We start from the raw sequence: 16,414 nt of genomic DNA, 5'->3' as shown, positions 1-16,414 counted from the left end.
GGACACGGGTTCGTGCCCCGGTCTGGGAAGATCCCACATGCCGCGGAGCGGCTAGGCCTGTGAGCCATGGCCGCTGAGCCTGCGCGTCCGGAGCCTGTGCTCCACAATGGGAGGGGCCACAGCAGTGAGAGGCCCGCGTACCACACACACACACACACACACAAAAAAATATATATATATATATATATATATATTCTTTTAATGAACTTATCTACTAAACAGAAACAGAATCATAGACATAGAGAACAGACTTGTGATTACCAAGGGAGAGGGTTGGATTGGGAGTTTGGGATTAGTAGATGAAAACTATTACATATAGAATGTATAGGGCTTCCCTGGTGGCACAGTGATTGAGAGTCCACCTGCCAATGCAGGGGACATGGGTTCGAGCCCTGGTTCAGGAAGATCCCACATGCTGCGGAGCAACTAAGCCCATGCACCACAACTGCTGAGCCTGCGCTCTAGAGCACGCAAGCCACAACTGCTGAGCCCGCACGCCACAACTACTGAAGCCCACACAACAGGAGCCCGTGCTCTGCAACAGGAGAGGCCACTGCAATGAGAAGCCTGCACATTGCGGCGAAGAGTGGCCCCTGCTCGCCACAACTAGAGAGGGCCCGCGGGCAGCAATGAAGACCCAATGCAGCCAAAAATAAATAAATAAAATAAATAAATTTATTTTAAAAAAAAAAGAATGTATAAACAACAAGGTCCTACTGTATAGCACAGGGAACTATATTCAATATCCTGTGGTAAAGCATAATTGAAAAGAATATGAAAAAGAACATATATATGTATAACTGAATCACTTTGGTGTACAGCAGAAATTAACACAACACTGTAAATCAACTATACTTCAGTAAAATAAATGTAAAATATATATATATTCTTTTGAAAGACATATTTTTCCAAAATATAAAACATTATATATATTAAAAAAATTTAGTGAGAAAAGTGGCACTGTTTTACATTTCTTCAAATCTCTCTTATGTCTGGCTTAATAAAAGACAACTGGGGTTTCCCTGGTGGCGCAGTGGTTAAGAATCCGCCTGCCAGTGCAGGGGACATGGGTTCAAGCCCTGGTCAGGGAAGATCCCACATGCGGGGGAGCAACTAAGGCCGCGCGCCACAACTATTGACCCTACGCTCTAGAGCCCAGGAGCCACAACTTCTGAAGCTTGAGCGCCTAGAGCCCGTGCTCCGAAGCAAGAGAAGCCACCGCAACGAGAAGCCCACGCAACCGCAATGCAAAGTAGTCCCCCCAGCACCTCCTCCCTCCAAGGGGCAAAGAAGCAACGACCCAATGCAACCAAAAAATAAATAATAAATTAATAATTTAAAAAAAGGACAACTGGATTCTCATTTTCTGCCTCTGCATTCAATCTGTTACAGTAATGTTGCTCTGATTGGTATACATGAAAAAAAACCCATATTCAAGAAGATAAATAGTTGCAAAATACAAAAAAGAGGAATGTGACAAACCTCTGAAAGCCTTGTAGGGCCCACAAGGGTCCTTGGATCACACTTTGATAACAGCTGGTCTAGAACAATGATTTCCAATGGGTTCTTTTTTTTTTGATGAAACACCTCATCAGTAAAAAAATTTGAAAATACTACCTCCAGACGACACTTGTGCATATCAAACTCAATAAATGATACTTAAAAAAAAAAAAAAAAAAGGACTTCCCTGGTAGCGCAGTGGTTAAGAATCCGCCTGCCAATGCAGGGGACACGGGTTTGAGCCCTGCTCCAGGAAGATTCCACATGCCACGGAGCAACTAAGGCTGTGCATCACAACTATTGAAGCCCAAGCACCTACAGCCCATGCTCCACAACAAGAGAAGCCACCGCAATGAGAAGACCGTGCACCGCAAAGAAGAGTAGCCCCCGTTCTCTGCAACTAGAGAAAAGCTGGTGCGCAGCAATGAAGACCCAATGCAGCCAAAAATTAATTAATTAATTAAAAAAAAATACTCCCTCCAGTATATACATACTTACTTAAATGTACTATTCTGCTAATATTACTATTTCTATTATGAAACATATACACACGTTTTTAAGATAATATGAAAAATAAAAATGAATAGAACTTCTTATGTTTTTCTCAATATCCCGATGCACTATCTTACTTTGGGATTAAAAAGAGAGAGCTATACAAAGACACATTTACAAGAGAATTTTAAAAGGGCTCCAAAAGATGAGATTGTCACTCTGTCCCACAAAAAGAAAACATTTTTGTATCCCTAATATTAGTCCCATGATGACTAATTTTTTTTGTTTGGTGTTGTTTTTAAAAACTGAGTAGAGAACCTTTTCTTTTCATCTCTGAGTTTATTTTCTGATGAGAACAGCAGCACTTATTACAGAATATTTAGAAAACAGATAACAAAAATAACTATAATCTTAAGACCCAGAGATAATTACTATTAACATTTCTATTAAGTTACACATAGTTTTTCATATATGACTATGTCACTAATATATAATTATTTCTATATAAACCCAGGTAATGCTATATTGATTTAATATCTGCAATTTCTAGCAATACATTCAAACATCTTTTCATGACATTAAATGTCTTCTACATCAATATTTTTAATGGTCTCATTGTATTTCATGGAAGGAATCCACTATAATCAATCCCGTACTCTAGGACATTTAGTTTCCAATTGATGAAGAAAGGCTATGATAAATACTCTTGCACTTTTTGTGTTGCCTGTGCTGTATCTTTGTGTTTGTCCATGAAGAAAGGCTACGATACTTTCTGTGTTGTCTGTGTTGTATTTTTTTATCTATGAAAAACTACTTACCTATAAATGGTATTGCTACGCTAAAATGAATAGATGTATTTAAATCTATTATTATGAACTGTCCTGGAGAGAGTTTATCCAACTTTTTTTTTTGGCCTATTTCATAGGTTAAAATCTGTATCTCACTGCTATTTTAACTTACCATTGTATTTTCTTAAATACACTATAGTAACTGGCTATTTCTTTCTTTTAGAATCACTTAGTTTTTGCTACCCACTGTCTACTTCATGTTTTCTTCCATAGATCTGGCACCTTGCTAACCTAGTTACTCAGTCTGCAACTCTCCATATTTTTCATTCATTTACCAAATATTTATCAGTACGTGCTAAGTATTATTCACTACTTTTTCACTCTGTGACTTAAACAAAGCAATATACTAATGGCAAAGCTGAAATTAAAATGAAAGCTTTGGGGGTAGAGGAGGCTTTCCTAAGGACAATTTGTATAAAATGTTATGTAATCAGTAGTCTAAGAAAAACCCCATAATCTTCACCCACAAATGTGAATATCCATGATAGCTTTAGTAGCTATTTGCTATAATAAGGGCAAAGAATACAGAAGACAAAGGGGGGGGGGCTGAAATTTCAGGATTCAATGCTAGTAAATGTTTAATATTTTAGCTATTAATTAAGGTTATTGGTAAACAAATAATGAAAAAAGCCTACTCACCCGTAGGCTTTTTGAATCCACTAAAAACTATAACAATATAGCAACATTGAAAATATATAGATGCAATGTTAGTTTTTTAAAAAACTAAACCAACAATAAAATCACATATGCAAATAGACAACAAGAATAGGCAAAATTAAAATTGCTGTGTATCAAGACAGGTTCAGTAAGACTTTTATTTACAAATTTTTCAAACAATATAAGGAAACTTCAGGTAAGTATATATTCCTAACTAGAGCCCTTAGTTATCCCAATTTTCTTTATTTTTTATAAAATTATAATAAAAGTAGTTGACAGTGAGATCTAATTTTTAAAAGTGGCTCTTAGGTTATGTCCAGGTTCAGTCCACTCTCCTAAATCAATTTTGAGTGCATTCTTACTTTATAATACTAATATAATACCAAACATATTATAGCTCTGTAGCTTCCAAAATAAACTCACATATATTGTCTCACACCAACAAGCCTGTCTGTTATTATCCACGTTTTATAGGTGAGGAAACTGAAGCTACTCTAGGTTCAAATATTTATCCAAAATCAAAAGACAAGTAAGTCAATACCAAGGTTTTTCTGACTCTTACTACATACATCTTTCCACTAAACTTTATTGCTCCCTGTGATAAAAAATATTTTGATTAATGGTCTCCAAATAATATCAGATTCTGAATAACAAAAAATGAACTAGTCTACATTTCATATAATTTTCTTACAGGAGTAGTAAGTTGTACAAATCCAGTTTAGCAACAAGATAGATAATAAGAGCTAAAACAGAACAAAAGAACTCGAAAAAAAAAATCTGAATCATAAAATTCTACGTAATCAAGATTTATATTATAGCATTTGAAACATGTAAATTTTTAAAAAGAACTGTGTTGCCTGGGCAAAATATTTCTAAGCACTTCAAAAGGAGATTATTTCAAAACACAGTAAGCTCAGAATGTTAAAATAATTTCTTAAAAATCAATTTCATTCACATGAGTTGATCTACTAATTTTTTTCTGAAACAACTGTGATTTTTATCTTATACTCTACTATTGAGTTGGATTTGAATTCAAACGCTAAATATCAGATTTGAAAAATATGCACAGTCATAATAATCTTCAGCTTAACGTGATGCTACCAATGAAAGAGCTGAAAGGTCAAATCTCACCAAATAATCTAACAGATGATAAGAATGAGAAGGATAATTATAATGGCATTGATGATGATACAGCTAAGATCTTCTCAGTAGGTACTATATATGTCGAGGTCCGGTCTAAGCATGAATTATCTCAAAATTCACAACACTGAGAAATATATCAAAATACATACCAAAAAACAGAAACTGAAACTTAAAATGTTAACTAACTTAAGTCACATGGCTAATAAGTGGTACAACCAAGGCATGAACCTTGACAGTACTGATTTTATAATAACTAAAATGTGTCAAATTTACAAGGTCAACTATTTTAAAACCATATAATAAGAAAAGATAAATATTTAATGAGTTCTTACCTCTTCAGGCAGTTCACTGTACATGGTTTCAGAGGTAGACAATAAAAATATGGGTGAAAATGATGGTATATCTTGTAGCAAAGTCAGAAAAGTTGCTCTCACAGTTTCACTGACAGCTTCCCACCAATCACCAATGTGAGGCATGTAAACAATACTAGGTACTGTTCTTCGAGCTTCACGAAAAATCTAATTAAGGAAAGAACTGGCATTAAAAATTCAAATAGATATTATTCTAAAGTCTACACAGTAACCCCCAAATACATTAAATGTGTCAGGCCTGTTACTATAATTACTTTCAGCCCCAGTATTTAAGCTGTTCAAGATACGATGCACAAGCCATACATACAGCTTCTATCTACCCTTACCCCACCTAAGAAAAGGAGTATTTTTTTGTTATTTTATTATTCCTATTCAGTATATATTAATAGTATAAAGGCATCAAATTGTTCCACCTATCTATCATATAAATAAAGCAAAACACCACTATAAAATATGCTGCAAATAAAGAGATAAGCATGTACCTATATGTCACCCACTTAAGAGTGATTATCAGGAAGCACAAAGAAGAAAAAGAGACATAGCTTACATGTTTGTGCACATTGGCTAAAATCACTCAACATATGAATTAAATAAATATTTTAACCAAGATGTACCACCCTAGAGCTTAAAATTAATGAACTACCTGCTGAACCACTTGTTTACCTCCCATTACCTTAATTCAATCTTCTATAAAATAGTCACAAAATACCCTTAAGCTCTAAAGAACAATAAATAAATTAGCTAAAAGCTATGAGATACTCCCACTTCAGAAAATAGAAAATAAAGTTCCCTCAGGTGTTAAAAAGAGTCTTAACCATAGCTTCAGTCACAATCTGCCAACACATGCCAATAAAGACCAGGTTGGCTATTAATAAGTTGTTAAACAGAACTACTGACCTTTACATAAAAGTCAACAACAGCTCAACAGCCCATCAACAAATTCTCACAGATTATTATGACATCTCTTAAATACTTTTAACGAGCGTAAGAAAAAGTTAAAAATGACTATCTTTCTTCAATTTAATTTGAGAACTCTACTTCTAAAATTTTCTACTATTTTCTCTTAAACACATTTCAATTAACCTATATAATGTACAAGATACAGAAATAAGAATCAAATAATTTAAATGATTAGGATTATCAGAAATATTCCTAAAATTCAAAAGGATTGTTTTTCTTTAATGAGTAAGCCTACCACTTGCATGAATTTTTTAAATACTATATTTTATATAGCTTTAAATCGCCTGTGTAAAATAAAATGTACTGCCAATTTAATAATAAGCCAGATGAAAGATACTCAAATAAAATTTCCCCCAAATCGGAAATGTAGATGTTATGATCACTCACATCAAAAGTAACATTTGCTCCTTCCCTTCCTTTAATATTTGCATATCCACCAATCCAGAACAGTTGTACAGTACAACTCCTTCAGGACTCTCAAATTTTGACCTTTTCTGCAAACACGCACCCTCTTATCCTGGATCTTGAAAATCCAAGGATTACTGTTTTCCAAAGTTCATGTAGAAGATTCATAAGAGAAAAACAAGCATAAATATTGGCAAAAGGAAGGAACCACACAGGAGCACAAAGGCAAGAGAGGCATTTGATTCCAAAAAAAAAAAAATTTTTTTTATTACATGCCACCCAAATCAGGCATGGTATGTGGAAGACACTGACCAACACCTGTTGCTGATAAAACTAGGGAAAGTCAGCAGGGAGAGAAAGGTGATTATATGAAAAGACTAACAAACTACACAGCTTACTGAGAAACCTCACAAAACTACCTACCCTAATTCAGCCATGCAAGTTACCACATGCCCAGGGAGAGATGAGACAACATGCCTTTTTAAAAAAATGAAATACTGCCTTGCAGTCTAGTATTTGTAGGTTAGGTTTTCTATATGTGTTGAGAACATCTAGCTGCTAGCAAATATCAGAGTATGGGCAAAGCAACAGAAGGTTAAGTGATAATAAATAAAAAACTTTACAGAGCCAGAAGTTAAACAATGCAATACTGTAGGTGTTTTAAACTTATCTGCAAGGCTGAACTAGATACATAAGGTTTTTTTTTCTATTTCTTTCCTTTTCTCATCCAAAACTCTCAAAATTAGCAAACTGAACATGATAATGATACTCTAGTAATCTTTTTATTTCCAAAGACTTTAGGAAAGTATCTTTATAAGTAACTTTTTGAAATTATATTTGAAAACCTAGAGGGGGAAAAAAACAACCAGGAAAAAAGTCTAAGACAAATATAGAAAAATAAAAAGGCTCTACCTTTCTGGTCCATGAATATATAGTTACATGGACTGACAATTAATCTAACTATATGCAATACCAATAGCCAGGGAATATTTTCAAAATTTTCTCTGAAGCCTTTAAAGGAAAAACATCCTTAATTTCCAGAAAAATTTTAAAATACTACTAAAACAAGTTTCCTTTTTTAATTCCTTACCCCATGTTATCTCAGAATATTAAAATAAACTTTCATATTTTCTTTAAATAGCCAAGCTGTCCTAATTCTCCTGTTTTTGAAATGAAATTTCAAAAAGAATAAAGTCTGAGAATAGTATTTAAAAATTCAGAAAAAAGTTTAAACCTATTGTGATTTTTCTATAATGTAAAATCGGCTTCCTCACCAGTTTGCTGGTAATTTTTGAAGTTATGGAATAAGATACACTCTGTGAAATCAATTAACCAGATATCTCATAGTAGAAAAATAAAGCCTCGTTTTAGTGAAGCGGCAACTGTCTTGGGAACAAGTGATGCCATTTGATAACTAGAAAAATACTCACCTACAGGGTGTCTTGGATTGGTGGATGTGCAAGGTGTAGTAGAAAACAGAAAAACTGTTATAGAGAAAAAAAGACAGTAGGCCAAATTACTGAACCAACCGTTTCAAAATACCTCTGACATGACCAGCACTCTTGCACAAATAAAATGAACGTACACCAGTGTATGTGAATGTTCATTTTGATTCTTTAAACAATATATTTCTGGCCTCTTCTTGTCCCAGACATCATAGTCCCTTATATAACTTTTTTTAAGTTTCTTTATTTAAAAAATATCAAAAACTACTTTCTCTGAATATTAATGATATGAAAGGCAAAAATCAGGCCACTGAAATTAGAAGTATCCATGCAAGGAAGCACTAACAATATAAACTGCACCTATATTTATAAGGGTCCTTATCTCAAAAGCTAAATTTCAAATCAGTACGCTAGATGCCAAATTAAAATGTTCAGTGCATGAAAATTCACTGTATCTTTAAAAAATGAAGAATATACAGCCCATAACAAGCCATTTTCATTAAAAACTGAAAACTGGAATAATTTTAAATACAGAGGTACATGAAGCAGAAACCTGCAAGCCAGTACAGCTTTCACTTTCCTAAAAGGGGCTATATGAGAAAAACAACTTTTTGTCATCAATAAATTTCCAGAATTTGTCTTGGTCACGTTACAGTACTAAAATTATAAAACACAGGTAAAAGAAAAATCTTCGGGGCTAAATCTGTTCTCAATTTTTATAAAAACTAAAAAGCACTATTTAAATAAGTTTAATTCCTTAAACCATGCTATCAAAACTGTTAAAATAAATAATATGTCTCCATTACTGATAACTTTATTATATTTGTCACTTACTCCATTTAGGTTCTATTGACCTAAGATTTACTGAGCATCTCTGTGAAAAGAAGGCACTGTCTGGGATCTGAAGATTCAGGATTCAAGAAATAAAAAGCTCAATTTCTTTACAAGCATATAAAATCAGCCTGTTATAAAACACAACTATACTAGAGTTTCTGAACAATGGATTTAATACAAATCAACATTTCTTGAAAATTAAAAACACCCACATTCCTTTCCTGATATTTTCATTGCTAAAAATGTCAATAATTTCAGTAAATGTGATACAATTTGGGCCAGGATAATTTAATTTGTTTACAATTCAAAAAAAAATGTGCTATGGTAAAACACAGATGTGTACCCACGTGCACAAACACAAGAGTATCCAAAGTATACACAGACTGTTATGGAGAAACCCAGAAATCCTTTTTCACAAACACAAGAGCATCCAAAGTATACACATAGGTAAGTATATTAATTCCTTAATGCCACATAACCAAAAGAGATTTCCCCTGAGAATTTCCAGATACAATTTCTTTCTAGGGAGCAAAAAAATACTAAAATTTTCACCCCCCAAAATTCCTTACTGACCATGTGAAATTACTCGTAACACCATATAGTACCTAAACTCCAAAGCTTTGAACAGACCATATTTAAATTTATCAATTCGATCATACCTCTGTATTAATGAAAAGATTAAATATAACACACTCATCAATCCCTTTTTTCCTAAATCAGCAGTAGAACTAATACAAGAGAGAAAAGAATACATATGAAAATGTCAGTAAGGGGACTCATAGTTGTTGTTATTTTTCTTTTTTTAAGAGTATTAATACAGTAAGTCTTTTACTACAGATACTAACATCTCTGACCTTGTTGTAGGGTTCAATAATTACTTGTGAACTTACTGGGACAACCATAAATCTTGCAGGCTACATCAGTTTCCATTCTCCTTCCAGAGCCTTTGGAAGACTATGAAATGCTCAGTAACATACATACACACATGCTCACACACATACACACACAGAGCTACTTTATGAACTCTGGCAATTGTTTCAGTTATAAATGTCGAACTACTGTCCAGTGATCAGCTAAAGTACTATATTTCAAAGTGTGGTTTACTGAAAACCTAGAATAGTAACAACTGGGATGCATGTTTGAAGTGCAGATTTCTGGGCTTATCCCAAATTTCATGAATCAGAATCTCTGGGTGTGGAGCCAGGGAATCAGAAATTTTAATAAGCACCCCCAGGAGATTCTCATGCTCATTAAATTTTAAGAAACAATGAGGGACTTCCCTGGTGGTCCAGTGGCTAAGACTCCACGCTCCCAATGCAGGGGGCCCGGGTTCAACCCCTGGTCAGGGAACTAGATCCCACATGCCGCAACTTAAGAGTTCGCATGCCACAACTAAAAGATCCCACACACAGCAACAAAGATCCCGCGTGCCACAATTAAAGACCCGGCACAGTCAAATAACTAAATAAACATTTAAACCAAAAAGAAAGTAAGAAAGAAACAACGAGAAAACCCTACAGCAGTCACTAACTCCTCTACCATTTTTCATGCAACTGATAATATTACTGGGGCATAATATTAGCTGGGACATTCAGAAGAAGAAACAGAAGTTTTGTCATATATGTGCTTGTGTGTGGATGTTTTAAAGAATGGCATAGAATTAAACACGGTCCCCATGGTATAAAGAAATATGAAGTAGGGCCCTTCTCCCCTTTCCATCTTATCACACACATAAATACACATCTTTAAAGGTGATTTAAGACTTCTTTCCTTTAAAACTACCTTTCGTGTTCATGTTACACTATTAAATACCCAACTTAATTTATATCACATATTTTAGAGGCAGGGGAAAAGAAAATCACAGAAGAATAACTTGCCACAGACCAAACCCTTATATTCCACATCTATTTAGAGAGGATTCTACCTATAGAAGGACTAGCTACAAAGAGAAGTAAAGCAAAAGGGAAGAAAAGAAAGGGAATACAGAACAGAAGGATAGAAAGAAGGGTTTTTTTATTTTTCCAGCATTTCAGCACCTGACTTATGCGCTCTCTTCCCTAGGACTTTTATACCTACTTATACCCAGGCTTGCCAATCTCTACAAATTAAGAAAAAATTCCTCAGTTTCATTATATAATAGCCTCTTTTTGAAGAATTTTCCAGAAAAGACAGTATTATGTTATATTATATTATAATAAATAATTTAAAATATGCACTTAAAATACAAACAATCAGGGATTAGCCGTGACAGTTTACATGGTCTCTGGTCAGTGTTCAGAGAAAGTCTGAGCTTCAGCTACCATGACTACAAAATTCTGTCTCAGTGCCTGGTTAGATTAGACATCCAGGTGGTGGTCACTTAAGAATAAGCCCTACTTCCAACCCAGAAGCTCATAGGTGAAAGCAGAGAAGATGAGATGTCTTGACATACTAGATGCAATGTAACACAACCAATACAATAAAATGGAGGGTTTTTGTTGCTTTCCACCACCAAGTGACATTTCTCTCCACCATCCTCACCAACATGACAGAAAAGTAGTAAAAGCCAAGATACGTGAAAGAGACCAAAGAACATGCAGTCAGAATTCAAATTTAGCCCAATGATGCCAAGTAGGATTCAGAGAAAAAAAAAATCCCAGGATTCCAATAAGATCAACATATAGTTTACTACAGTGCTTCATATTTCCTTACCTAACATTAAGCCAGTATTGTGTTTGTGAATATACACACACATTAGCCATAAGGAACAACTATAGACAGAATGTTCCTCTTTCAAAGTGATTTTATCTTTCAGTTTGTTTGATACTGTCAAGTATACATGTAAAAGGAAACAAAAAATTCTAAACCATAGAGCAGAGGGTAAACTAAAATGACAAAGTTTATCCATTCCCCAAATCCTCCAAATTCCTTCCCCCAAGCCAAAACAACGATTATTAACATTTTTTGGGGGGTATTCTTGGATAAAATTTCTACTTATATATAAACATGAACATATATTTTTAAGTTTTTTTTTACACGAAGAAGATCATACTTAGATTTACAACTTGCTTTTTCACTAGTACCTCCTTCACCTTTCCGTATCAGCCTATGTAAATCTACCTCATTCTTGTTAACAACTTCCTAGTATTCCTTTGTTACTATATTTTAGCCAGTCCACCATAAAAAGGACATTTAGTTTGTTTCTTTTTGTCTTATTTTGTTTGGTAATTCTACACACAATGCTTTGATGAATAACCTTGTACATTCAGCAGTGAATACTTATAGCTAATATATCTTTAGGAAATTTTTTTTTGAACAACAAGCGTTTATTTCTTTTTTCTTTTTTTTTTTTTACATCTTTATTGGAGTATAATTGCTTTACAATGGTGTGTTAGTTTCTGCTTTATAACAAAGTGAATCAGTTATACATATACATATGTTCCCATATCTCTTCCCTCCCACCCTCCCTATCCCACCCCGCTAGGTGGTCACAAAGCCCCAAGTTGATCTCCCTATGCTATGCGGCTGCTTTCCACTAGCTATCTATTTTACGTTTGGTAGTGTATATATGTCCATGCCACTCTCTCACTTTGTCACAGCTTACCCTTCCCCCTCCCCATATCCTCAAGTCCATTCTCTAGTATGTCTGTGTCTTTATTCCTGTCTTACCCCTAGGTTCTTCATGACATTTTTTTTTCCTTAGGAAATGTTTTTTAATGTAAAATTCCTGGGTCAAAAGATACTTGAAAGTTTAAAAGATAGTTCCAAACTACACTCCAAAATCAATAAATAAATTTACATTTCCACTAACCAAGTATGAGCACCCATATCTCCAATATTAGGTTTATCAAGCTTTTCATTTTTACAAGCCTGATAGTTGTTTGAAAATAGCATCTTACTGCTTTAATATGCTTCTTTTTTTTTCACTTATAAGTAAGGTAAAGAATCTTTTCAAATTTTTATTGGTTGCTTTTGCTACTTTTTTCTCCCTATAAATGTCATGCTCCTATTTTGCCAGTTCTTTTATTAGGTTGTTATTCTTTCTTCTTCCTGATTTTAATATATCTTTGTATAGTAAGGAAACTTGTCCTTGACATGTGTTGCAAATACAGATTTTTATCAGGTTATGTCTATTAATCTTATTTAAAGAAAGTTTCTTGTCATGTGTAATTTAAAATTTTATAAAGTCAAATTTGTTCTTATCTTTATGTTTCCTGGCTTCCGTTCATTGCTTTGAAATTAAATACTTTCTCATGTCCAAGATAATATACTGACCTTGTGAATTATCCTAACACTTTTATAGTTCCACTGACAATCTAGAATTTATTTTGGGGCTAAAGAAAAAGGTACGAAATCCAGTTTTGTTTTTTCTTATTCCCTTCATAGAGCCAGCCAGTTTTCTAAGACTATTTATTAAATAATCCATCTATTCTATGATATCAAATGTCATCATCATTATCATATACTCAACATCATCAGGTACTAAATTCTATTTCTACACAGGCCTAAGCATGATTTCTCACTTTTGTTCTATTGTTTTGTCTATCCCTGCACAGGTACAAATACTTTATTACCACAGTTCTATTACATGTGTAAACATCTGGTAGGGATTCCTCATTACACTTTTTTCTCCAGAATTCTCCTTGCTACGCCCATATTTATTTTCTAGAGGAAACGAAAAGCCTTTTTTAAACATTTCCTCTTAAATTTGGAGGGATTATAATTATAATTATAATTGCACTTAATTTATAGATTAATTTAGAAAAGAACTCATAGCTATCCAATGTTGAGTCTTACCAGCCATTAGTTGTGAAAGGAGCTGCAGCAGTAGTGATAAACATGATGATAGCTGTCGTTGTTGAGTACTGTATGCCAAGACTATTGGATGAGCTTGTTTTAATAATCACAGTAATCTTATGAGGTATCATTAACTTCATTTCATAGACGAGAAAATTAAGGCTCAAACAGGTTAAGCAACTTGTCCAAGGCCACAACCAATACACAAGTAGCTGAGATTTTAATCTGTGCAATATGACTTGAGTCTACACTCTGAGTTACAGTAATTAAAAACAAGGTGTGGGGGCTTCCCTGGTGGCGCGGTGGTTGAGAGTCCGCCTGCCGATGCAGGTGACGCGGGTTCATGCCCCGGTCCGGGAAGATCCCACATGCTGCAGAGCGGCTAGGCCCGTGAGCCATGGCCGCTGTGCCTGCGCGTCCAGAGCCTGTGCTCCGCAATGGGAGAGGCCCCAACAGTGAGAGGCCCACATACCACAAAAACAAAACAAAACAACAACAAAAAAAACAAGGTGTGTCTTTCACTTATTCAACTGTCCTCAAGTGACTTTTCAGCATGCAAATTAATTGCTTAAGTTAATTCCTAGGTAAACTTAGTTGCTATTTTATTTATTTATTTATTTTTGCAGTACGCGGGCCTCTCACTGTTGTGGCCTCTACCGTTGCGGAGCACAGGATCCGGAAGCGCAGGCTCAGCGGCCATGGCTCACGGGCCCAGCCGCTCCACGGCATGTGGGATCTTCCCGGACCGGGGCACGAACCCACGTCCCCTGCATCGGCAGGCGGACTCTCAACCACTGCGCCACCAGGGAAGCCCTAGTTGCTACTTTAAATGGGACCACTTCTTCCATTACACAGTTGACCCTTGAACAAGGCAGGGGTTAATCTGTGTATAATTTACAGTCAGGCCCTCTAGATTTGCAGGTTCTCTGCATCCACAGGTTCAACCAACCATGGACCTTGTAGTACTGTATTTTCTGCTGAAGAATAACCATGTATAAGTGGACCCGTGCAGTTCAAACCTGCATTGTTCAAGGGTCAACCATATTTCTAACTTGTTATTGTTTGTATAAAAGAAAACTATTGATTTTATAACATTAACTTTGAAATTGTCTGCCTTACAGAATTCTCTTATTGGCCCTAACAGGTTTTCAGTTAATACTACAATCATAACATAGGCAAATATTTACAACTCCAGTGTGTTCATTCCAATATTTATATATCTCACATGTAACTGAATCAATTTTGCATGCCTTAGTGATGGTATATTACTCTTTCAATGTGCTACTAGATTCCATTTGTAATATTTACTTTATGACCACTGTCTAAGTGAGATTAGATTACAATTTTCTTTGCATTTCTTTCAAAGGTTTAGCATCACTCTTTTTTTTTGATTTCACATCTTTCCTTCTTTTTCTATGCTTTGGAAAAGTTTAACTGGCATCAAAATAATCTTATCCTTTAAGATTAAAAGAATTCACCTGTGAAACTATTTGGATTTAGTGCTTTTTGACACTCAATTCTTCTTCCACAACTACTGTCTATTTAGATACTCTCTCCTCTGAAGTCAACCTTGCTAATTTATATTTTCCTAGTAAATCCCCTGGATTTATTTTATAATGGTACCAAGCAATTCTCTTACTTGCATAAAAGCTGCAATAATTTTGTCTCACTAAAAAGGAAAAATACGAGCAAACATATAAATCAACATTATTGGAAGACACTCACAGCCAGGATAAATTAAATGTATAAAACTTGGAGAAAATTACTGGTATATAGTTTTTAAGGCAGGCCATGGGTTTTGGGAAAAAAACCTTTAAATAGGGCTTTAGAAGGAGTGAAGTACTGCTAGGATGTTCATACCCAAAGAATTGTAAATAAAAGAGAAATAAAACTATGACACTATGAACTGTTTAAAAAAATCTATTTCATGCTACAAGGTACAGAATGGTTTTCAATTAGATAGTTTATGTATTAAATATTTATGAACTATAACTGAAAAAACAACAAAACTGTGTGCAGTGCTCTTAGGTGTTACTACTCCAGCCATCTAATCTCTAAAAGTAGGCTAAATATCAAAGTAGAAAGCAACATTCAAACACTTAATGAGTACTTACTATGAGCTGGGCACTGTGTCAGAGACACAGGAATGGTGAAGACATGGTCTCTTGGTTCAAAAACTTATTCCCTTAGCCCCTAGTTCCAACATGACACACTTATAATAAATTCACAGTTATATATTAAAACATCAAGAAATATAAACAGCCCCACTATAATTTTGCTTCACAAGCTAGCAAATATAAAGTAGTTGAAAATCAAATATCAAACACACTTGATTATTGATACAAATATATATAATTTTAAAATTGCTATCACTTTTCTATATTAATTTTAAACCCTGGCATTCTCAAAGTCGATATCATTTCCCTTACTACAATAAGGCTGTCTAAAGAGATCTAAAGACAGAAGTCTAAAGAGGCCCTGAAAAAAGGGTCAGAAAAGGCAAAAAGAAGCTCCCTCTCTACACTGTTTAATGAAATGAACCTTTAATACAAGAAATTGGATTATTAAAATTTCAGAGAAGAACGAAGTATCATGGGAAAAACAATGAGCTCACTTTAAAAAATCAACAGGATCCTCTGCCTTAATATTAGAATGTTAATGAATAACCAACAAAAAGTTAATATTCATATTACTGTTCTTTGAAAAAATTTTATCTATAATCACTACTAAGATATAAACAATAAGAAAGCAGGAAGCACTTTGATACAGTACAAACCTACCTGTGCACATGATTCTTCAGGTGTTTTGGCACTAACTGAATAAAGTGCTGGGAGATCTAGTCTGTGCACAGAGAATTTTTCTAGAGTGTGCAAAAGTGCTGGAGCAAGGTGAGAAGTTTGACCTGAGCCTCGTTCTCCAGACAGCAATAGTCTTGGCCTGTAAGAGGTTGGCTGATGATATGGTGACCTGCAATACACATAAG

The 16,414-nt window shown here is 34.7% G+C and overlaps 1 protein-coding gene across 3 annotated transcripts in view; it reads right to left on the bottom strand.

The window, feature by feature from the left end:
• The window catches only part of ATAD2B (ATPase family AAA domain containing 2B), a 150,668-nt gene that overhangs the window by 46,696 nt on the left and 87,558 nt on the right, over positions 1–16,414 (bottom strand). For all 3 annotated transcript variants that reach the window (XM_079720413.1, XM_079720412.1, XM_079720414.1), the window contains 2 exons: positions 16,212–16,398; positions 4,973–5,158 (listed from right to left, as the gene is read on the bottom strand). In XM_079720413.1, the coding sequence (XP_079576539.1) occupies positions 4,973–5,158; positions 16,212–16,398 (373 nt within the window). The remainder of the gene's footprint in view (positions 1–4,972; positions 5,159–16,211; positions 16,399–16,414) is intronic.

The sequence above is a fragment of the Hyperoodon ampullatus genome (assembly GCF_949752795.1).
Source record: "Hyperoodon ampullatus genome assembly, chromosome: 15".
Taxonomy (NCBI): Eukaryota; Metazoa; Chordata; class Mammalia; order Artiodactyla; family Ziphiidae; genus Hyperoodon; species Hyperoodon ampullatus.
The sequence above is the reverse complement of the archived record's forward strand: the minus strand, read 5'-3'. Positions and strand labels throughout refer to the sequence as shown.